The sequence below is a fragment of the Eleutherodactylus coqui genome, chromosome 1, assembly GCF_035609145.1.
Source record: "Eleutherodactylus coqui strain aEleCoq1 chromosome 1, aEleCoq1.hap1, whole genome shotgun sequence".
Classification (NCBI taxonomy): Eukaryota; Metazoa; Chordata; class Amphibia; order Anura; family Eleutherodactylidae; genus Eleutherodactylus; species Eleutherodactylus coqui.
Window position 1 is genome coordinate 449,039,205 of NC_089837.1, and position 24,685 is coordinate 449,063,889.

Sequence of the window (24,685 nt, forward strand, 5' to 3'; positions counted from 1 at the left end):
GCTGCGGGATTCCGCAATGGAATCCGTATGTGCACGTGGACATTGCGCCTAAAGGTGTTTTGCTGCCTTTGCATTCCATACACATACATGACTCAGGTCAACATATTAGCTGCACATACATGACACATATTATTTCTCGTTCTCATTAGTGCTAAAGGATTCTGTTTTCCTGCTCTGTTCGGGGGAGCAGCATCCCCCAGCTAAATTGGTCAACCGAATGGACCCCATTGACTATAACTGGGTCTGTTTATTTTTGCATGCTACAAGATGAAGTAGCGCTGCGTTCTGCACTATTTTGTCCTGTTTTATTTTAGCGAATTCAGTAATGGAGGCTCCGAATTGAACCTCCAATGAGAAGTGACCCAAAGGGCTCGTTCACATGGGCGTAAGCGTACAACGCTGCGGGTACACGGTGTCCACATGCCGGTGTGCATAGAAGAATGAAAGTCCATTGACTTCCATTGCTTCCATTCACCTTGTATTCCGCAGCTGGAGGAGTGAGCACAGAAGGATGTGACAGTCTTCCAGACCTGCTGTCTGTGTCTTCAGCCTCCTCCTCCTCTCCCTCCCGCAGCTGCTGTGTCAGTGCAGGCGGAGGGCCAGCTGTGAGATGTAACCACAACCCCTCAGCCAGATGTCCCCGACCAATCAGTGATAGAAGCTCTGATTGATCAGCGAAACAACCAATCAGTCTGATGAAGGAAGCGATCATTGATTAGAAGGTCTTCCTGCTTGGATTTACTGCTCCCTGTTCCTGCAAGTTGTGTGTGATCTGTGGTGAGTGACCCCCCCCCCCCCCCCCCAGCTAAGGGGCTGGGTCGCAATTGCGACCCCTAGTGGTACGCCTGTGTCCTTCATGCAAAAAATGAAAGATGTAGATTATATAAGGATTAGTTACATGCAAGACAATGACTATATACAAGTTTTAAGTTGTTTCCCTTCTACACTCCACACTGGGAAGCGCTGCCCATGGACTTCAGTTTACAGATTTGGGACGGGTCAGTGACCTCGGCTCCACTCACGGTTCCATGAGCAGTTAAAAGTAAACTTATTAACTAAATATTTTAACTTAACTCCACTTATCTGTTCAGGTCATGGATAGTCCATGCCAGAAGATGGACCTGGAAGCTGTAAACTCTATGAACTATGAGCAATTCCTGGACATTTTTGGGAATATCATTGAGAAATGTCCAGTTATTACAGCGGCGGTGTGGTCCAGGCGGCCATTTTTAAGCTTCTGTGAGGTGGAAGATAGGGTTTCTGAATTCATTGAATCCCTGCCAACATCAGGTAAGTCTATTGAATCCATGTTGCTTCTTTTAATAGAAAGAACACCGTTTGAGGTTCTGTTCGCACTGCGTTTATGGTGCACGTTGGGCATATATGCCTTGAAAAACTCCTAGAATATACAGGTGTGCTATATGTCTAAAGAACACTCTTTTAGCATATGTCCGGCCCTATAAGCTATAAAGATATGGGGTGTAGATGATGAAAGCGCGCCATAAATGTAGTGTGAACATAACCTAATTCAGTGCCCCATAGTCTGCCGATTCCACCGGTTATAGTTATACTTACTCCGTCTTGTCAGATCGGAATTGTAACATATATTCCCTGGTCTGCATATTACGATTTGAAAGATACAAGGACCAACGATATATTTTATAAGACCTTTCTTTAAACATGACATCATCTTCAAGGGGTTCTCATACAATTCCTCCAAGTCAGGAGTGGGCACAGCTACTGCAACTCTTCAGCGTGAGGCGTTCACCAAAAAGCATTCCAGTTTCCTGACCCCCTTTGAATGCAACATAATAATTTGGGACAGTCATGTTAAAGGGGCTGTTCGAGCACGGAGGTCCTGGATTGGCAGCAGCAGCCTGTGACAGCCTGTAAACTGGTTGACTGCAGCCTGTCAATACAGACATAGCACTGAGAACAGGCCCTGACCGTCCTGCAATCCGCTAATGCTAGCCGGTTAACATTCCAATTCTCATTCTCTGCATCAGACAATCAGACATACAGAAAGCCGATATCTATAGTTACAGGTGAACAAGAACCAATTTATTTATGAACTTAATTCATCGAATAACCCCCCTAAGGACTAACAACTTCAGGCTACACAGAGTTTTTATATGCCCAAACAAATATGATCATAGAACAGTCCTGGGGACTTTGTTAGGGCACACTTTTTCTATACATCTAGACTCCTTGACACCATCTAGACTCCTTGACAGGCATGCATATGACAGAACACATAGTACATGAATTAAAATGCACGCACATAAAGGTACAATAGGGTCTCATAGACTTCTGTGGGTGGTATGATATATATCAATAAAACTTGGGGAAGACCTAGACTTCGGTTTTGTTTTTCCTTTTAAACCCTTGGATGCCAAAGAAAGGCAATTCACAAGGTTAGATCTTCATTAATGTTAATAGAAATGATCAACAGGAACAACATTTGGAGTGGTTTCCTCCTTGAAGTTGAATTATGTAGACAATGTTTCTGTATTTTGTGCTCTAACTCTGCAGTACCCTCTTAGATCACTAGGTGTCGCTCTTACTCTATCATATGAATTTATTATGCAAAGGTTTTCTATTTGTTTCTCATTTGTAAATGTCTAAACTTGGTTATATTAAGAGAATGTAACACTGTATCCTCCAATCTGATGTATCCACTTTGGTTTGGGTCTGAAGGTTGTTCACTATATTTGGTTCAGTCCCCCCCCCCCCCCCCCCATTGACAGTCCCCCCCCCCATTGACTGAAGTCTCTGATGATTAAGATGCTACACTGAATGGTCTCTTTTTAAGGCATAAACATGAACATATTTGTGCGCGTATTTGGGCACAAAAAATTTAGGCACACTACACACATAAAATCTGACCCATTGATTTTATTGGGTTTGTTCATATGCTTGTTATTTTGTTAAAAAATCTTGTTATTTTGTATAGAGCCAACTTATTCCGCAGCGCTTGCAAGTCATTTATTTATTACCCTCCCACCAAGCTGGGTACTCGTTTTATTGACCTCAGAGGGATGGAAGGCTGAGTCAACCTTAAGCCAGCTACCTGAGCCAAGCAGGGATTGAACTTGCAAACTTCAGATCATGAGCGAGAGCTTAAGACTGCATTTCTGCTGGGAAAGGGAACATTTTGAACTCATGAAATTATTGGCCATTTCAATGGCTGAGAGCATCGGTGCGTGTTTTTGAGCGAGCAGTTGCAAACAACTTGCATTTGCAAAGAGTAAAGGAAAATAAACTAAAATGCACACAAATACGCAACGCCTATTCTGCAAAAATGTACGCAAATATCCTCGTATGAATCCGGTCTTAGAGACACCAGCCCTTTCATTGCAGAAGAGCTTCCTTGTATGGCAATTAGACACGTCACCCTGGAGTGCAGCATATAATCAAGTGAGCAAGTTTTTCCGGATTAGCCAGGACCTCATACGCTGACACCCTTGTGGGGTTTTCTTGTGCAATGGTTTAGAGGGAATACTGAGAATGGTGTGATCAGGGAAAAACATCCAGTGAAAGGAGATCCTGTGGACGGAAACAATTTGTCAGTAAAAGAGGTCAAAGGAGGATGTCAAGAATGAGGAACAGGCAAACTGCAGTAACTGGTGCTCCAACTAATCAGTTCACCAGATTCAACACTTGTAATTTACGAATGAAGAATAGACTCTAAGGGCTTATTCAGACGACCGTATATCGGCCAGGTATTCACGCCGACAGATATACGGCGTCCCTCTCTGCAGGGGGAGGAGGCTGGAAGAGCTGGGAGCAGTGCACTGAGCTCCCGCCCCTCTCTGCCTCCTCTCCGCCCTTCGGCACTATTTGCAATGAGAGAAGTGGGGGCGGGGCTAAGTTCTGCAACTTAGCTGCGCCCATCTCGTCCCATCCATTGCAAATAGTGCCAAGGGGCATACGGGGGCGGGAGCTCAGTGCGATGCTCCCTTTCTGATATATGTTCGTCTGAATAAGCCCTAAGGGCGCTTTCACATGACAGTTTTTACGTTCAGTTTTTATGAGCCAAAACCAGGAGTAGGTCCAAAATACGGAAGACATGCAAATCTCTCTATTATACTTCCTCTCCACTCCTGGTTTTGGCTCCCAAAAAACTGAACATAAAAACTGTCATGTGAAAGCGTCCTTAGGCCTGATTCACGCGACTGCATTTGTGCGCAGTACACAATGCATAGAACCCATTCATTTCAATGGATTTATTCACAAGCACATATTTTTTGTGCGCAATTCTGGAAAGGGCACTCAGCGCTGCATGGCGGGTTCTCGCACACTTGCTGTCCTCCAGGTTATTAGCATGAAGGTGTGGGTAGATTGGGCCCAAGGCACACACACGGCAATCGCTCAGCCTCTTCCATCCCGGGGCTCCTTGTAGGACTAGGCATAGTTCTCCTAATCACTCCAAATCTCTCAGATCTCTTCAGATGAAGTACTCAGACCCAAGACCAAGACTAGGACTAAGAACTCTTGCATAAACCTTGCAATCACATATATATTACATGGTCACATGACACACCACAAGATACATTTTCCAGCCATAACCCAGACATTAACCCATTCAGTGCTGCAGAGCTGCGATACACATCAAATGTGCACACATTGACGACACTGGCAACTCAAATGCACAAGACAAACACATTCATATTTATGGAGGGGCCCCATTAACTCTGGGCCACTACACTCCTCTCTTTTTTATCCATTCTTGTATATGGCTCCAAAAATGGCCGCAAATACAGCGTGTGATTCTAGCCCTGCTGCCCCTCTGCATGAGCTTACCAGGCATCTCCAAGTACAATGTGTTCCGATATGCATTGCAAGCTCCATTCAGAGTCTCCAGTGTAGATCTGGCACAAAATCTAGTGCAGTATGCTGTGTTATTTTGTTCAGGAAGCGCCAGGTGGCAAGACGATGGCATGATGGATCTCATTATAGTCAACAGGGTCCATCAGGTGCCACCTGTATCTATGATGCTGTGAGTTTGGGTAAGTTGACCCACGTTCAGACCAGGAAAATTGACCATAAGGGCTTTGACAGACTAAGTTACGTCTAAGTTATTTGCACATGAACTAGGTTTGAAGATGGCGCTAAATAGGCTAATATGTACGTGCCAGCGCATATTACTGTAATTTTTGCACTCAAAATGCCAATTTACACGCGCGTGTTACTCCCTTTCTGTAGAATAGAATGACTATTAAATGCCAAAATAAGGCCAGTTGTTTTTTTTTCTTTTTTGTCACACCCTTCCCCTCCTTTTTTTTAGCTGCCATAGACTTCTATGAGCAAGTCCTATTTTTTCTTGCACGCTGGATTTGTGCACGATAATCATGCTTGTGTGAACGAACCTAATGCAATCAATGGCTTCGTTTCCTCACATTTTACGGACGTGAGTTTCATGCGCGCAAAAACCTGTGCAAACGCATTCGTCTGTATAAGCCCTGATACTGGCACAAAAATGTGACTTTATTATGCTTGTGTGAAAACAACCTTAAATGCAACCACTTACTTTCTCTGTAATGATGCAGTAGAAAGAGAAGTGACTTGCATCTCATCACATTACTTTCAAAGGGCTTCAACACACATCAGTATTTTGCGAGCCAAAACCAGGATCGGGTCCAAAACATGGAAGAAACGCAAATCTTTCCATTATACTTTATCTCTGTAAGTTTCACTTCTGGTTTGGGCTCACAAAATACTAATGAAGAATACTGACGTGTGAAGGAGCTCTGAGGGTTCCTTCAGACTGGCGAGAAATTTGCGTGATTTTCTCACGATGTGAGAGTGAGTGAAAACGCATGATTATGAAACCAATGATTTTCAATGGTTTTATTGTCATTTGCGATGTTTCCACTTCTGCGATGCTGCGTGGGAAAAAAAATTGCAGCATCTACTTTCTTTTTGCGATATCGCCCATTGTTTTCAGCAGCATTGGCCCCATTGAAATCAATTGGAGAAGATCACGACCCCTGTGACAGCTGCACTGTGGGATTCCTTCAGCCCCGCAGTGATGCGAGGCTGTTGCATCCAGAGGTTTTCATGTGTTTTCAATGGGGCTGGCAGCAGCGCCAGCACCATTGAAAGCAGTAGGAGAACATCGTGATCTCCTGCCACGGCGGGGATGAAGGGAATCCCTGCAGGGATGAGGCGAATCCCTGCAGGGATGAAGGGAATCCCTGCAGGGATAAAATGACCCCAACAGGGATGCAAGGCTGTTTCCTTGTAAAAATGCCTTGTATCCAGGGGTTTTAAGAAGGATTGCGAGGGCGATATCGGGCCGTGATTAGGTTTTTGCCAGTGTGAAAGAGCCCTAATAATCACATACAAATACATTTCCGAGGTTGCAGTCACATCTGGGCACTGTGAACAGGGTCCGATTAAGGGCGCCCACCCACTGGCGTTTGCGATTTTCGTGCGTGAAAAACGCCGCGTTTTCCACGCGTTTTCGCGGCGTTTTCGCGGCTTTTCCATTAATTTCCATTGACTTTCATGGGTGCATTAGGAGAAAAATAAGGACACATATGCAACTGACAGTTCCTATGTTAAAAAACGCAACGCAACGCAACGCAAAACGCCAGTGGACAGGAGTACATTCAATTCTAATTGCTCTGCAGAAAAAACGCAAAACGCAAAGAAAAAAAAATCGCCAGTGGGTGGGCGCCCTTAGGCTGGCAGATGCCCTTGGGCACAACATTTGGATGCAGTACAAAGTCCCAATATTATGCGATCTGCATGAAGCCAGCCCTTCTGTCTCCTCAGGTCTGCATGCTGGATTTTAACATGCAAATATCAGTTCAGTCAGGAGATAAGTGAAGCCAGAAGTGTCTGGAAATGCACTTCCCCCTCTTCTTATAGCAATGGAAAAAATGCATACTTGGCTATGGGATCTCTTCTAATAAGCAGCGCAGGCAAACGGGACATCAAAGTTCTGCCCCTAAGTAAAAACTTGCAGTAAAAGCTACATAATCACCTCTACTGCCACATATTAATAGTATTTGTTTGTTCATGGTGCATTGAATTTTTTTTTTGCAAGCTCCCATGTCTTGGAAAGGGCTGGGAACAAGGTATTGAGGCCCCTAGTCAAATGCCCCATTTGCACTCAGTATAAACCCTACGTATGAACTCCATGAGCCTCCCAGCTCCAGAGGAACAGCACTAGATAGACAGTGACAAATACTAGTTACATAATGATGTAATCGCACTAGATGAGCTAGCTCACTATATAAACTATAAGTTCATTTTTATAAAGTGCATAGATGCTATACAGTGTGACGTCGTCCTACATGGTGGTGCGATTATGTATAACATCTGCACAGAAGCCCAAGTCTTTTGCACCCCTGTGTGCAACTGCTCTGTCAGCCGTACCGACCTTAGGTTAGATGGCACCCTGTGCAGAATTTTTTTCTGCACCCTCCAACATGAGAAATAACTATATATATTGCCTTGATAGGCAGTCTAACTGGGTATTCGTGCAATATGTCTCCACCACAAGTGTGGGCGTGACGAGACTGAGCTAGAGGTAACGCCCAGGTCACGTCCCAATTGGCTGCGCCTTCACCGAGCTGCCAAGAGAGAGCGAGGTAGCTCAGTGGAGTGATTTTTCTTGTGGGGGTCTGATGACTTCATGGAGGGAGAGCATGCCCTCTGTGAAACCCTTTTACATGCTGCAATCTACATAGATCGCGCCATGTAAGGTATTAACAGCAGGGGTCGCTGCTCCGAGGCACCCCAAAGCTGATGCAGCGGGAGGCCCGCTATAACTTACAGGCAGCTCTCCTGCCGCTGCCATAGCTCGTCAATATCGGGGCTGATGGCAAAGCAGGACACCTATTTCTGGCATCTTGTTGCCATGACAACCCATTGGGCCTCCGACTTTTTTTTATCGCGGGGGTCCGATGACGAAAAACAGTGGGAGCTCCCTCCCTGTGTGAAATACTCTTTACACGCCATGATCAATATAGATCTTGGCATGTAAGCAGTTACCGGCATCCCTATGATGCACTGAGCTCTCGGCAGCAGCTCGATCAAGCCAGGTACGCCGCAACCAATCGGGAGCTGTGGGCGTGACCAGGGCATTACCTGTATTTCAGCCCGGGCACGCCCATACTTCCAGTGTCGACATATTACACTAATACTGTCTGATTGTATTCTGTTTGTGCAGAAAGCAGCATACCCACATCAGAAAAGTTCTGTGAAAAAGCACTGTACCAGGACCAAACTAATGATAACATAAATACAGCATCAGTACAAAACTCAGAACTTCAATACAGCAACAGAACCAAACTCCTAACATAAATAGAGCACTAAAGGTACACTCATAATATAAATACAACACAAACCAACCTTAGTGCATAGATGCAATACCAGAACCAAGCTCATAACATAAATTCAATAACAGAACTAAGCAATTGTGTTGTGGGTGCTGGAGTGGTAGGGTAGCGACACAGGAACTAGAGTACGATGCGAACACCAGGCTTACAAATATATATATTATAAAAATATGTTGGCAATAGAAGCTTTTGTTGATAGATAAGCAATATGTAGTTATTATAGAACCATTAGATAACCTCATTGACTCTAAATAAGGATATGTGCCACTGTAATGTGCACAGGATATTATAACAATCTTTTATAAATCACAAAAATTTGCAATATACCTTAGTTATAAAGCATGTGGTAAGACAAAATATTTCACACCAGCAGTGGAGGTCACCCACGCACAGGCCGGAAGTAATGCAAATGTTGTCCAATATCTTGTCCGCAACTGGTGGATCAATATGTATTTCCTTAGCGTTGGATCGAGCTTGCAAAATATTTACTGTCAGGCCTGTGCTTTAGTCACTATCCGTGTCCACAGATCATGTGTTTATGAGGGCTCACCTCACTTACGGATCCCCAGCATGTTTAGTATCAGAGCATAGGAGAAGCATTTTTAGACGTCTGTTGGGGGTACCCTGATGAACAGAGCTGTAGGACAATGTAGACTTTTTGTTGTTGTCTCTCTAGCTGTTGTCCCTGCAACTTTGTTCTCTCTGCAATGTCAGTTCTGATGCATTATGAGGCCGTACTTCTTAGTTACAGGTTCCTCCTTTCTCATACCGCTGGCCACTCTAGCAGTCACAGAATCTCTAGGACATGTCCTGCATGGCTCCCTTAGCCGACTCCTCACTTCTCTTGTAGCTCTCTCTTCCTACAATGCAGTCTCTCAAGGCTGAGCACCACTTAGATCGCTATCCAGCTTGCTGCTCTCTCACCCGGTCTCCAGCTCCTGCAATTACTGCCAAGGACACCAAGCCTATGCACCTCTCTATAATCCCCAGTCCTCCAGACATCCCAGCTGATCTCTGCAGGCAATCGGAAATAGTAAACAACGCTCAACAGAGAAATACACAAAAAGCAGTGATGTATAATGGCCAGTAGAGGTCGCTCTTATACCATCCAAGGAAACATCATCTGAGCCCCTTACAGGGCTGCCAATAGACTAACAGCTGCAACTCAGAAAATCAGAGTGAAGGAAATAGAGCCAGGAGGATGATTCATGTAGCTCCATAAGACACTACAGCATGGAGGAAGAAGATCATTTGGTCAGGCAGACCTAAGGAAGGCAATTGCTTCCAGTCTACATCCTCCTGGTGCCCCCACTTCCACACAAGCTGGTCACGAGCACCCTCTGTGCACGCATAAGTTGCACATAGCTAAGGCCAGCACAGTTTTAGTAGGGGTACTGATATATTTAATACGGGGTGGGTGTTATAACCCAGGTTGACAGGTGTTGTAGTTTTACTGGCTAATTGTATCCATTACCAACAATTGATTACATCCCCAGCAATTACTTAAGTTAATGTTTTCTGGATGTCCCCTTGCTGGCTACACTCTGCGCTGAGTTATCGTAAGTGCTGCCATAAAATTGAATGTGACCGGCCACTTAGTAATCAGGTCTGATGGGATATGCGGCTCATTGTCTTCTGGGTGACTATATGATATGGATTTGACTGTGCCAGAAACATTGTATAGCATAAGTTCCTGGACTAGTAATAGAGGTTAATGTGTAATATGCTAATAGCTTACTGGAAAGAACACAAATCAGAAAATATAATGTGATGACCATTACTAGCAGATACAGAAGGAGAGAACCCTGTCCACACAAGCTCGCAGGGGACTGAGGTGGGGTCAGGGTGGAACAAGATGGGATATTACTCACCCCTGAGATCAGTTGATTGTCACATGTACTCTATAATACCCTGGGATCAGCTGCTATCACTGGGCAAGCCAAGGACGGCTTCCTATTAACCTGTGGGCTACTGCAGGGCAAATTTAGAATTTTACAGTGTTTGCTCAAATATCTAATGAAATGTGTCTTCTAACATGTGCGCCTGTATCTGCATTGCTACAAGCCTGAGCCATGTTCTTCAATAGGGCATGCACAACTTTGAGGATATATGGTGCATGCTACACAGGTTTTATAGATTTCCACACCACTCACAAGGTGCGCTAGTATAAGAAAGAGCTCTTTCACACGGGCATTGTGATTTTCGACTGCCCGCATCGTGGCCGAAAAATCGCATGAACGGGAGAATGCTGTGATCAATTCTTAGCTAAATCTCCTGTTTTCTTACCCGTTCACACGGCTGGGCTGCGGTATATATACCGCAACCTGGAATTCCGTGGGCCGGGAGAAGAGACCTTAGCACTCCTATGGTCTGTCCCCCTCCACTGCCAGCTGAGGGCGGCAATAAAATCTCACATAGAACCCGATGGGAGCTGCCAGCAGGGGGAGGGACTTTAGCAGCACTTGCCATGCTAAATTTCCTCCCCCTTCCTCCCCAGCCTGTGGGAGCTGCCGGCAAGAGGAGGGACTTTAGCAATGGAGCCACTGCTAAACTCCCTCCCCCTTCCCTTTTGTGATGGCTCTCAAAGGCTCTCATAGGAGTCTATGGGAATGGCCGATGTATTCCCACAAAAGATGGGATAAGTTCTATCTTTTCTGGCCATATGTGCTATACTTTCCAGTCGGCTGATTTTACGCGCCCGAAAATCGCCTTTTCAATGCTTCAGATGGTCACGATTTTCGGCCGACATTTTATTGCGGCAAAATGGCCACGATAAAGCGCTCATGGGAAAGTGGCCTAAGGGTGAGTTCACACAGCAGATTGGTTGCAGGATTTTGGTTACTAAATGTGAGCCGAAATTCTGCATCAAAATACAATAAAATGTATGTAAGTAGTGTTCTAACAAACCCAAAAGACTTAAGCCAAATTCACACGAGCGTAAGTAGAAAGATAGCGCATGGTCTTCCCTGCATGTAGTATTCCCTACGTGTAGGAAAGATATGGCAGGTCCTATTGTACAATTACCGGCCGAGAAAAGAGCTAATGAAAACGAAACCACTGAAATCAATTGAAATCAGTGGTTTTGTTTTGCCCCGTTATGCGGCCATAATCATGGGAGAGAACCACGTTTGTCTGAAACCACCCAAAGTATATAATTTATTATTTCCCATTCCTCATGGGACATGAAAATCCACCAAAGATGGATGCTTTGTGGCACTTGGAGGGTTAAGAATCTGCTCTAACCAGACAGGTTAAACTTGCTAACAAGTAACCAGTGATTAACCTTTGTGCATTAAGTGATAAACGCTCTTAATGCGGTCTGCGTCCTGTGTCACCGTGTTACTTTGAACTAAGGCCGCAGCTGATATCTGAGCGTTCTCTCCACAGTCCTTCTACGTAACATCACAGGGACTATGGACTTAATGTGGAGACTGCTGAAGCCTGTGATTGGCATGCTACTTCTAGCTATTGATGCCCGACTCTCAGGATAGCTGATCGATAGTAGATTGGCAACGGTCTGCTGGTCCAGTGTCTTGAAGCGGACAGCTTCATACATTGTCTGGTGGCCCAGGTTGGTACTGCAGGCGCAGTCCTACTGAAGCAAGTGGGACTCAACTTGCAATACCAACCTGGACCACTGCCAGTTTTAAAGAAACAGTCATTAGTTACTCAGAAGCATTATCATTAATAAAACTTCTAAAAGTATAAAGGCTAGAGATGAGCGAGTATACTCGCTAAGGCACTACTCGCTCGAGTAATGTGCCTTAGCCGAGTATCTCCCCGCTCGTCCCTAAAGATTCGGGGGCCGCCGCAGCTGACAGGTGAGTTGCGGCGGGGAGCAGGGGAGAGTGGGCGGGAGAGAGGGAGAGAGAGATCTCCTCTCCATTCCTCCCCGCTCTCCCCCGCAGCTCCCCGCCCCCCGTCGGCCCCCGAATCTTTAGGGAGAAGCGGGGAGATACTCGGCTAAGGCACATTACTCGAGCGAGTAGTGCCTTAGCGAGTATACTCGCTCATCCCTAATAAAGGCCCATTTAAACACAACAATTATTACTCAAACTTCGATCAAAAGTCATCTTTTGAGCTATAATCGTTGTGTTTAAATGTGCCCCTCTTTCAGTTCTGCTTGCAAAACCTGCTTGAAAACAGCTGATAAGCACCCTATCTTTTGACAGGGGGTGGAGAGCTGATTACAGCTGATTGCTTTGTCTCAGCTATCAGCCCCACTGGCAGAACAACTGATAAGCAGGACCCCATGCTGTGTCTGCTGTCCATGGTGCTGAATTCTCAACTGGAAGCTACAGATTACATTGTTTTCTCTTAGCAGCCCAGGCCGAACAATGGAGCTAATTACAGAACTCAGGCCTCCTGCTGAGTTCTGCAACAGCTCCCAGAAGCTCATTTGCATACAAATGAAGCTGATAAAGTAATAATAGCAATTTATTTCCTATTAGTATCTTATGGAAAATGATCGCTGATCTTTCAATCTTTTGAAAGATTGTCTGTGTGTATAAATGGGCATTAACTTTCATTACATTTTTTTTCTAATGTACAGAAGCACTTTTGCATATGTTTTATTAGCATATTCTGAGCATTTTACCTTCAAAACCACTTTTCTGCTATGCAGCTAGGTGATGTTGCTCAGAAAATCTGTATCCGCCAACCGCATAGCAGTAGAGGGCGCTCTAGCTGTGCCTGCACTGTTCCCTATAGTGCAGCCATTGCCCATTTTCCCTCCCTCCCCATCGCAGGCTCACCTCTTGTTCCTCCCCGCTCGTTCTGTGGAATGGGAGGGGGTGGGGCTAAGTGCCGGTCCGCCCCGCATCCTCACATTGATGGCTATGGACAAGGGGTGGGGAGAGGTTGGGCGCTTTGCTTTGCCCACGCCTCTGAGGGAGAGCAGGGAGGAATGAGAGGAGAGCCTGGACGGGGGGAGGAGAATAGAGGAAAGGAGTTTAGCAGCCATGCTGCTAAACTCCCTCCCACCTACGGCCAATGCCATGGGCTCGGATAGGAGCCCATGCAGTGGCTGATGTATTCCCGGCTCAAACGAGAGTTGCAGGACTATCTTTTGGGCCCAATGTAAAAACACCCAGCGCTATATCGGTCCGGCCGGGCGTTTTTACCTCTCAGAAATACGCCCATGTGATCTGATGCATTGGAATCCAATGCATCAGATCACAGCGCATATGCGCTCATGTGAAAGTAGCCTAAGGGTACATTCCCACGGCATGGAAAGGCTGCAGAATTTACGCAGCAGGAAATTCCACAGCATTCCCATATTGAAACCAGAGTCAAAATCACCACCAATGGTGTGGATTTCGCCTGGAAATCAGCTGCATATCCGCAGCTGATTTCAGAAGATACAGTGCTCCTCCTCACTTCCGACGTCTTTGCGCTGTCAGCACATCCTGACACCCTATACCCAGCGGCCTGTAGTGATGGCACTTCCACATCACCTGACCAGCGGTGGTCACTACAGGCTGCCTAATGCTGGGTGCTGGAATTCACCCACAGCGCAAAGACGTCATAAGTGAGGAGGAGCCCTGTATCTTCTGAAATAAGCTGGGGATATGCAACTGATTACCAGTCAAAATCCGCAATGATGGTGCGGATTTTCGCTGCGTTGGATATGAAGTTGCTGCAGCATTTCCATCACGTGGCACCATATCTTTACAGTGACCATTTATCGTATATATGTAATAACTTACTTCTGAACTTCTACTTTTTGTTATTATTAGATGCTATTGGTTATAAATGCTAGTAAAGTATGATATTTTAATTTAATCCTCTTGGTGGCTAAATTTAATGCTGTGCAGGTTTGTATTCGGCCTCCAATTCTATATGTGAATTTTGTTACATTACTATAGGGGGTCTTTAAAATAATTCCGAAGATGTCCTAACTCAGTTGAAACATGAAATATATGTAGACAAATGTTTGGTACCTCATAGTGACTACTTTGCTTTTGTATAGATCAACACCTTGCAAGATGGCAGCTGAACCCAAATTGGGTTTTTTTTTTCAAGGTTACTAGGTATGTAAGTATACTAGTAAAATAAATGGCATTGATTGGTATCGTGAGGCAAGAGTCATAGGGTCTTAATTGTCTTATGAACCTTTCATTATGTTTCCACCATATCTGCGTGGGTTTCTTCCGGGTTCTCCAGTTTGTTACCACACTTCTAAAATATACTGATGGGTTAATTGGCTTCTTATGTAATTGGCCCTTATGTATGTCTGCGATAGCAAATTAGATAAGGGACAAGTTCTGAAATGGATTGTGATCATCTCTGTACTGCCTTACATTCTCCCCAGCTGGTCAATAGAAAGAGTCACTCTTTTCTGCTCTTATCAGTGGCCAATTCCTTCTAATCCCTCTGTGTGGAGCAGATAAATAAAGATTTCTGTCCCAATCAGTTTTCCAACCAGAAGACCTTGACAAAATGACCTGGCTGTAGGTCAACGTCTGTTTCACTGAACTTTTTTTCCCCTTGCTATTCATTGACTCCATCAATTGCAGGAAGGTGTTGGCGGCAGGCTGAATAACTGAAATTAGAGATGCACAAAAGCAAAGACCTTCTTCCAAAGAATCAGTCACAGATTAGGAAGAGGAGGAGCAGTGAGGAGGGCCGAGAATAAAGAGAAAGTACCTCACCACACAAAAGAGGAGGAGAATTGATGGGGATGAAAGGGAAGAAAAGCAAAGATAACATCCTGTAGTAGAGGCCACACTCCATATTCATGTCCTCCTCACTGTACAGGCTGGTCTGGAATGTCATCATTATGTCCTTCATGTACATCTAATGGAAAGCACAAGATTCCAATGGGAAAATTCCAGATCGTTCTAAATCCAGGTTTTTCTAGATCTGATGTCACCACTTAATATATTCCTTCTATATGTTGAGGGCAACTTTGTAAATCTGCTCTCCAGATTTTGCAATTTAGATGTAATGTTTTTGGGCTTTTATCATAGAAAATGCAATGAATGTGTAATGAATCATTTAGACGTTTCAAAAAGTTACATTGTTGGGGAGGCTGTAGATAAACCTCTATGAATGTCCCAAACAAAGCGGTCCTAGCACTGAAAGAACTCCGATCAACTCTTGATTTCTATAATATCTAGGCAACTTGATTTCAATAATGTAATTAGACACATTCTTAGTGAAATCAATGCGATTTGTGAAAACTTACAGAAAACTACAAACCATGGTTTTGCCCCTTACTAGGGAACTACAGTTCCTTTATTCTAGACAATTTTTGGGATCTCAAATTCTGGCTAACTCGCGAGAAAACTGTGTGAATGAACGAGTTCCCGCTATCAAGTCCCAAGCCTAATTAGCGGTGAAATTGGACAAAATGGTTAAAAAAAAGACTGCTGTTAAAAAAATGTGTTTCATGGAGATCACTGCTGTGTAGCCATCATAGAGGGGGATCCCCTCCACTTGGGCTCCCGTTCTGGCAGACCCTACCTGTCTATCTATTACATGGTTGGCATTTCATGTGAATAACTGTCATGTGATATAACACTTCCTATGAGGAGGCCATATGGTTGAACAGAGCATCCGCCAGTGATAATTGTTGGGGTCTTATGACCTAGACTTGTGGTGATCATCTGATCGTGAAAGCAACTGTCATTAGAGAAGGGGTTGTTTTTATGAGAAGAGCTATGAAAGATTATAAGCTTACTATTTATACCATAAGTGACTGATAAGGGAATATTTTCAGCTTTGCATAGATTTTGGTATCTTCTGTAGACCAAATTAAAGGGGTTGTCTGGGACTTCTACTACTGATGATAGTTGACTATCAATAGTTGATGAGCTGAGACTGCCTCTCAGGACCCCTGCTGATCAGCTGATTCCCAGCACCACTGTCAATGTGGACAGCGCTGGAAGCAGATAGTGCTGTCCACATTGCAGTGGCCTAGTTTGGTTCAACAGGTAGAGCTCCCATTGAATTCAATGGGAAGTGTGCCTGCAATATCAAAACGGGCTGCTGCAATATGGATAGTGCTATCTTCTTCCAGCGCTGTCCAGATTGACAGCGGTGCTGGGAATCAGTTGATTGGCAGGGATCCCAAGCGGCAGACCCCAAGAATCAACTATTATGATAATAATCTTTATTTATATAATAATCTTTATTTGTATAGCGCCAACATATTCTGCATTGCTTACAATGCAGGGGGAGCAGAAACTAAACCATGGTTACATGAAGCAATCAATTGATGGAAACAATAGGGGTGAGGGTCCTGCTCCAACCTGCTTCCATACTACAGATAATAGGGTGATTCAGAAGGTAAAGGGGCTGGAGATGTGCCCGGTATGGCGAGGTGGAGAGTGAGGGATGCTATACACATAGACAATGGTCAGACTTGAGCCGCATAGTGGCTGATTCGGTATGACTGCTGGGGAGGTTGATGGCGGCTAGCAGGGATTGCAGTCAGTAGGACAGGGGGCATGTTATCAGGCGGAGTACAGAGGGGTTTGGTTTAGGGGATGTGGTATGACTCCCTGACAAGGTGTGTTTTTAGAGAACGCCTGAGGTTTTGTGTGCTAGGGATTGCCCTGGTGCTGCTCTGGTGACCTCTTGGAGGCAGGAATAAGAGGTTCGAATTAAAGGGACACTTAATCTGATTTTGTTAGCAGAATGGAGGACACGGGCTGGTTGGTGAATTGAAATGAGGAAAGCAATGTAGGGCGGGGTGGTGGAGAGCTTTATGGATGAAGTTAGTGAGTTTAAATTGAATTCTGTATTTAATGGGCAGCCAGTGCAGTGACTGGCACAGGGCACAGACGTCCGAGTAGCGTCTGGACAGGAAGATGAGCCTGGCTGCTGCATTCAGGATGGATTGGAGGGCGTAGAGTCTGGTGCAGGGGAGGCCGATCAGCAACGAGTTGCAATAATCGAGCCAGGAGAAGATGAGGGCAACAGTGAGCGTTTTTAGCGAGTCCACAGTGAGAAAAGAGCAGATTCTTGTGATGTTCTTGAGGTACAGCTGACATGTTCGGGCCAGAGATTGGATGTAGGGGTAAAGGGAGAGATTGGAGTCGCATAAAACCCCAAGACAGCGGAGAGGAAAAGTTATCAATAGTAACTTCAAGAGAGGAAGTAATTACCAATTTGACACAAGGGTCCTACCTTTGCTGCTGCCGGTCCCAGGAATTGTCAGTAATCCTCCAGTGTAAATGAATCCATACCACAAATTTCCCCCTGCTCATTTGAAGGGTTAAAATCAGTGGTGAAAATTTGCAGCATAAACTGACATGCTGCGGATTGAAAATCTGTGCTACCAGTCAGTCTAAGCAGCAAGTTCTTTCTGTAGCTCGTAGATGCGATTTCTTTAATTTGCATTAACCTTACTTGTACTGTAGTATGCTGTGTATTTTCAGCGCACAAATCCTCAAACATTACCTATGCAGTGTCTACGCTACCTGTGGGCATACACTAAGGCCCAATGTCCACTTGTGGCTTTGATTTGCGGAATCTGCGCAGGTGATCCGCAAATCAAAGCCGCCCAAAGGCATGCATTAGCATCCGCAAACAATTTAAAAGCATGTGGATGCCATTTTCTCCCGGCATGCGGATCACACGCTGCATATTCCGCCGCAGATTCAGCGGGATGGCTTCCATTGAAGTCAATGGAAGCCTTCATATCCGCGGCACATCCACAGCTGTCACTGTGGCTATGCCGGGGATCCACAGGTAAATAGGACATTCAACAACAAAAAAAAGCACTGCGCGTGCGTCCGGCACATCACCGGCATGTCTGGACGCATCTACCGTGCTAAAGAAAGAAAATTCATTCGGCACAGACGAGATCCGTGCTAGAGCCGGAGAGGTAAGAAAACCTCTTTTCGCCCCTATGGCTGCGGGCACGCAGGGATTTAGCTGCGGGATTCAGCAGTGGAATCCGTGCGTGCAAGTGGACATTGGGCCTAGGGGCGCTTTCACATGACAGTTTCTATGTTCAGTTGTTTGTGAGCGAAAACCAGAAGTGGGTCTAAAATATGGAAGAACGTCAAATCTTTCCATTTATACTTTCTCTCCACTCCTGGTTTTGGCTCACAAAAAAATGAACACAAAAACTATCACCTGAAAGCGCCCTTAGTACATACTGCTATGTCTGAATCTGAATTTCAAAGAGCGGTGATTAGGAATATGAGGTGGCTTCAGGCACATTGCAGTCCCTAGCCACAGTCTAAGCATGTAATAACAGAGAAAGCTCCATTTCCATTTCCTGCGTACATTGCCCTTAAATTGGTTGTTTTCCAGTTGTTTGTCTGTTGAGTTTTCCCTTCTCATTGTACAAAAGGCTACAATTAGTAAACCATAAAAGACAAAAATAACACGTAGCACACGTGTATTAAGGCCTCTTTCACACGGGCAACAGGGATATCGGCGCTTACAAAATCACTGCGATATCGCAGCTTTGTACACGCAATTTTGTAGCGTCAGTAATGCTTTTTCTTGTGAAAAAATCTTGCATCGTGTCGCTGCTGCACGCCATTTTATCACAAAGGTAATAGGAGTTTCTAATGTTAAAATGTTCACGCGATAAACAAGTAGGCTCCATAGGGAAACATGGGCTGCAAAACATCGCAAATCGCGGCTGTATATAGCATGCTGCGATTTTTTTTCTAGTAACATAGCATCAGACAAAACCGGTAATGTGAAGGAACCCATTAGAAACCATGGGCTTCACGTGCATGCCTCTCTTCTCCCCTCCGAGCGGTTTGCAATGGGAATGAGCGGGGCGGGGACGGAGATAAGCTCCCGCCCCCTCCCTGCCCCTTGTCCATAGCCAGCAATGGGAGTGAGCGGGACAGAGCGGAGCTTAGCCCCCTCCCATTGCACATGCTGGAGTGGAGGAGAGAGGCAGAGAGCTGGTGAGAGGGAGGGAAGGGGGGAACTGCTTAGATGAAAGCGTATATCGGCCGGCCGTGAAAACGCCAGGCAATATACGCTCGTGTAAATAAGCCCTCTGGCTGGCTTTTTAATGCACTACTATACTGCAGTATAAGTATAGTAGTGTATAAGAGGGTGATGAAAGATGCTGGTAATCAAGTACCCTAGTAGGACAAAAATAAAAAAAATTTTTAAAAAGTATTAAAAAAAATTAAATTTTAAAAACGCCAAAACATTACCTTTCCTCCTATACTATGTAAAAATAATTGCTGCATTAGTAATGACCCAGAGAAAACAGTTAGTACATTATTTAACAGGCACAGTGTACGTCATGAAAAAAATGCCGAGTAAAGTAGTTAATTTTGCCTACCTCGTCTTACAAAACAGAAAAGAAAGTGATTAAAACGTTGCAAGAATTATCAAATAGTTTTGTTTTAAAAGTACAACTCATTCCGCAAAAAAAAAAAAACCTTACACAGCACCATTGATTAAGAAAAAAATGCTAGGGAGTCTTCACACTGGTGAGAGTGAGTGAAAACACATAATTATGAAACCAATGATTTTTTTAATGGTGTCTTTCTCAACTATAATGTTTTCACTTGTGTGATGCTGCATGAAGAAAAATCACAGCATGTCCTATCTTTTTGCAATAGCGCCCATTGTTTTCAATAGGGTCGACGCTGCTGCCACAGTGGGAGAACATCGTGATCAGCCACACCAGGGGATTCCTTCATCTCCGTGGAGAATCCTTTCAGCTCCAGCGGGAAATCCCTTCAGCTGCGGCGGGGGTAAATGGATTCCCCACGGGGATGAAGGGATTCCCTTCAGTGATGTGAGGCTGTTTTTACCTGAAAACACCTCACATCCAGGGTTTTCACATAAATTGTGAGGGCAATAACGGCCCGATATGGCCATCGCCAGTGTGAAGCAGCCCTTAGGGGTGTTTGAATGCAATGATAAACAAAAAATATATATTTTTAAAAAGTGTGAAAAAGTTCCCCTCCCAAAAAACGATATAAATTTAGCATTGACATAATTGTACCGGTCTGCAGAATTAATTTAACATACTATTTATACTGCATGTGTAATGCTATTAAAAATAAAAAAAAACATGCCAGAATTGAGGATTTTGTTAGAAAATGAAATAAAAAGTAAAAGTTGGATAATTGAGGACTAAAGTTTATCCCCCCAAAAAACAAGCCCCTATAGAGCTCTGTGGATGGAAAAATAAAAATGTTATGCCTCTTGGAATGCAGCAACACAAAGGTAAATCTTTAAAGATGAAAAGTGGGGGTTTTTGTCTTCAAAAATAGCAAACATTAACAAAACTGTATAAAGTTGGTATCGCGGGAATCTTGCTGATATAAAGAATAATCTTATCACATGACTTTTTTTGCACACTGTACACCGTAAAAGTGAAATCCAAAAAGACAAATTGCAGAATTTCTTTTTCTCTTCAAACACTTTTAAAAAATTAATAAAAGTTATACAATATATTATATGTACTCAAATATGATGCCATTAAAAAAAACTATTGATGGAAAAAAATAAAGTTATAGTTCCTGCAATGCAATTATTAAAAGAACTGAAATATTAGTTGGTCATTAAGGGGCAAACGGGCTTCATCACTACGGGGTTAAGCCCCTTTTACACGGGAGACTGTTGGGCACTTCAGTCCTTCTTTAAGGCCCATTTACTCACAGCGATTATCGCTGAAAATTCGTTCAAACGATGTGTTTTGAGCGTGTAAATGCTACCATCGTTAGCTTTTCCGCAGAACGATGATTTTTAGTTCAGCATAAAAACCATTGTTCGGACGGCCAGCTGATAGCAGGGACTGCACGCTGTAATTCTCTGCGGGAGCGCTGATAACATTCTATTCAGCTGCTGTCCCGCGAGAGAACAATGGAGCTGTATGCAGATAACAGACCACCGGCTGCTATCTGCATACAGAGAAGGGAGCCTCATAGTTTTCGGATCCGTTATAAGGATCCAAAATACACAGCCCATAACATCCCATGGGCCCATGACCTAGCATTGGTTTGATTAAGTAAATGGTATTTTTTTCACCTGTGGTCCAGAAGCAAATACATCAGCATGCTTCATCATATACCAGCTTATGGACCTTTGCTTCTAGGGAGGAGAACACTGATACACACTGAGGTGAACGGAGACAATGCACAGAGCAACACTGACTGCACTACAGACTCATAAGGGGAAAAAAATATCAACCTGATCCAAATCTAATTAAAGTTAAATGCAATGATGTTAAAGTTATGTGTGGTATCAATGGAGAACTATGTTGAGAGTAAAAATAATAGTGGAGTGTGAACAAGGCACCGATGGCAGACAATGGGCTATCAACTACCTTCTCTAGTGCGAGAAAGTGGAAAAAATATACAATGACTTTAGCAAATATTTCCCAATCTCCAACAATAGTTCCTGAACATTTCCACCAAACTGAGCAGAATAAGAATGGAGTTGCTCTGTAAACTGAAACACATCAAAGCCTTGAAGGGCTCAGCTTGAAAAGACTGGAAATATCCTTAAGTCCTTATCTCATCTCTGCTTGAGGGAAGCCATAAATTCCACAAGCTTATTGCATTATTCTCCTGGTTACCCAGTATAGTGACCAAATGTTTTTATTGCCATATAATCACAACCCTACCAACAAAGGCCTCACTGGTAGCACTCAATAAAGGCCAGCCTGTTCTTTACTAGATACTGTGGAAATGTACATAAAACCAGGGAATGGTATGAATCACATACGATACAAATGTTTTCTTTCTTTTTGTATTTTATTTCTATATAGGAAAAGAAGGCATCTTAAGGTGTCATCCTGACCTGGCCGGGAGAGAACAGGCTAGTGGGATGTTAACAAAGGAATCACAGGAGGAGCAGAATCAAGCCGGGCTCACATCCCTTACTTCTAAGGAGCGAGAGAGGATGATGCTTCTGAACACAGAGTACAAGCAGAAGTTCGGGTTTCCCTTTGTAATATGTGCGAAAATGTCCAACAAAGATCAAATTATCAAGGAATTGACCAGTCGTGTACAAAACCATCCATCTGTAGAACTTCTCAAGGGCATTGAGGAGGTTAAAAAGATTTGTCACTTGAGAATGCAAGATATATTGTGTAAAGGTTCTCCATTGCCCACAAAATTGTAACTACTAGATATGTTTCATTGGGGCATAATATGAAGAAATGTTCAAATCTCTTGTTACAGAGCATTCTCATTAGATTATGTGCTGTTTTTTCTATAGACTTTCAAGTCCTCATAAACATATTAGGACAATTCCATGTTATAATTTCCAACCTGCATTAAAATACCATTGAAATTAGCTTTTCAATTTTATGTCATAGATTCTAAGTTCTTGATATGTTCATGTAGGGTTCCTAAAACTTCATAAATCAATGGCATCTTCCATTTTATTGAGCCTCCATTTCTCATCATGCCTTAAAAACAGTGCTCAGTGCGTTCATCCCTCTGTTTCCTGACCAGCTCTCCAGGAGAGTACATTGGGACCGGGCATGCATGTTTCATGCCACAAGTCTGGATGCCCCCTGAATGGTTCATCACTAGTAAAAATCCATATAGTAGGCAAGAACTATGAGACAGCAGAAAAAGAGCACATGCTCTATCTGCCCTTATATCATTTACCATATATACCCGAGTATTAGCTGACCTGAGTATAAGCTGACTCAATAACTTATCTGGTAAAAAACTGGTAAAACTTATTGACTCAAGTATAAGCCTAGCTATACTCGAGTATATACTAGGTAAACAAAATGTAATACTCAGCTCCCAGCCGGTGGTGCAGCTGTTTTCCCTGGCGGTGCAGGAAGCTGCTTGAGAATTTTCCCCACTGTCATCTCCCTGCTCGGCTTTGAATTCCCCTGCCATCGGCACTGTGTAAGTAAGCACTGTGATTGGATCGAGCGTGAGCCAATCACAGCCGGGGCTTGAGAAGCCAATCACAGCCATTTAGTGATGTCATTCACTGAATGGCTGTGAATGATCGAGCACCAGCTGTAATTGGCTGGCACTCAATCCAATCACAGTGCTTACGTACACAGCACCTCGAGTATAAGCCGAGGGGGGACTTTTTCAGCATAAAAAATGTTTTCATTTTTCTCCTATGATAGATCTATGTTTATCCCAGGGAGATTAAATTCATTCATTGTTGATTTACCAGCCACGTCTGCTGAAAGTTTGTTCCAAGCATCTACTACTCCTTCAGTCAAAAATATTTCCTGATGTTGCCACTGTTTTGTCCACAACTACCCTCAGATTGTGTCTCCTTGTTCTAGTGTTTAGCATACTAATAAAAATACTACTTTAACATATTAAAAAGTTTCTATGATGATCCTCATGTGATATATATTTAATTGTTTCCATAATTTTCCCATGTTTCTTCATGTAACATAAATAAAGGTTTCCATAATATTCCCCTCTACCTTATTCGCTCCTGTGACATATATAAAGGTTTCCATCATGTCCCCCTCTCCTTTCTTTCCTCCAGTAACATATATAAAGGTTTCCATCATATCCCCTGTCTCCCTTCTTCTCTCCTGTAACATATATAAAGGTTTCCATCATATCCCCCCTCACCCTTCTTCCCTTCTGTAACATATGTAAAGGTTTCCATCACGTCTTCCCTCTCACTTCTCTCCTCCTGCAACATATATAAAGGTTTCCATCATGTTCCCCCTCTCCCTTCTCTCCTGCTGTAACATATATAAAGGATTTCATCATGTCCCCATCTCCCTTCTCTCCTCCTGTAACATATATGAAGGATTCCATCGTGTCCCCCTTATTCCTTCTTTCCTCCTGTAACATATGTTATGGGAATAAATCGTATCCCTCTGTCTTCACTGTACTGCTCCAAATTGATTATTGAGAAGAGCATGCATGTCAATATATAGCCAGGGACCCAACATCTGTATCAAAGGCAATATACTTCTGGTTTATTAATAACATCATGGTACAAATATACCCCAAATGATGCAGCAACAGAAATACATGCTCCATAAAATTATAAGAACTCATTATGGCTTAGTTTGTTATGACTGACACATGTTAACGCATTAAGGTGTATGTTGCTACTAAAAGACGTGATTTCATATAAAGAAAACTAGAATAGACTTATTAATATCACCGCTTGGCCTAAAGATGGTGAAGGTAGAGGGTATGAGCAGCCTCATGAGCGTGGGTTTCCCAGAGCTTCTCATGAGAAATGCATCTGGAGAGCAGTGTTATACCTGGGAACTGTGTGTAAGAGTTGCGCATAGGAATCATACCAGTACTTAACTACATACCAGTGTTTAACATGAACAAGTTAACCACTTAGCTGCTAGCTATTTACTAAAAAGGAAGATATAGCTATATATATATATATATATATATATATATATATATATATATATATAT

The 24,685-nt window shown here is 43.6% G+C and overlaps 1 protein-coding gene across 2 annotated transcripts; it reads left to right on the forward strand.

Moving 5' to 3' along the window:
- The first annotated feature begins 688 nt into the window (after positions 1 to 688).
- On the forward strand, positions 689 to 23,711 carry URAD (ureidoimidazoline (2-oxo-4-hydroxy-4-carboxy-5-) decarboxylase). 2 transcript variants are annotated; one of them, XM_066583227.1, is made up of 3 exons: positions 689 to 777; positions 1,092 to 1,290; positions 22,066 to 23,711. In XM_066583227.1, exons 2-3 carry the CDS (start codon positions 1,095 to 1,097, stop codon positions 22,419 to 22,421), a joined length of 552 nt encoding a protein of 183 aa, XP_066439324.1. In that variant the 5' UTR covers positions 689 to 777; positions 1,092 to 1,094; the 3' UTR covers positions 22,422 to 23,711. The 2 variants fall into 2 exon arrangements, with proteins under 2 accessions (XP_066439324.1, XP_066439331.1); XM_066583234.1 differs by lacking the exon at positions 689 to 777 and adding an exon at positions 878 to 998.
- Positions 23,712 to 24,685: the final 974 nt, after the last annotated feature.

Bases quoted from the DNA above. Each gene is read 5' to 3' on its own strand.
- URAD (XM_066583227.1), top strand. From the start codon at position 1,095: ATGGATAGTCCATGCCAGAAGATGGACCTGGAAGCTGTAAACTCTATG. The intron at 1,291-22,065 runs GTAAGTCTATTG...ATTTCTATATAG, and splicing joins TGAATCCCTGCCAACATCAG to GAAAAGAAGGCATCTTAAGG.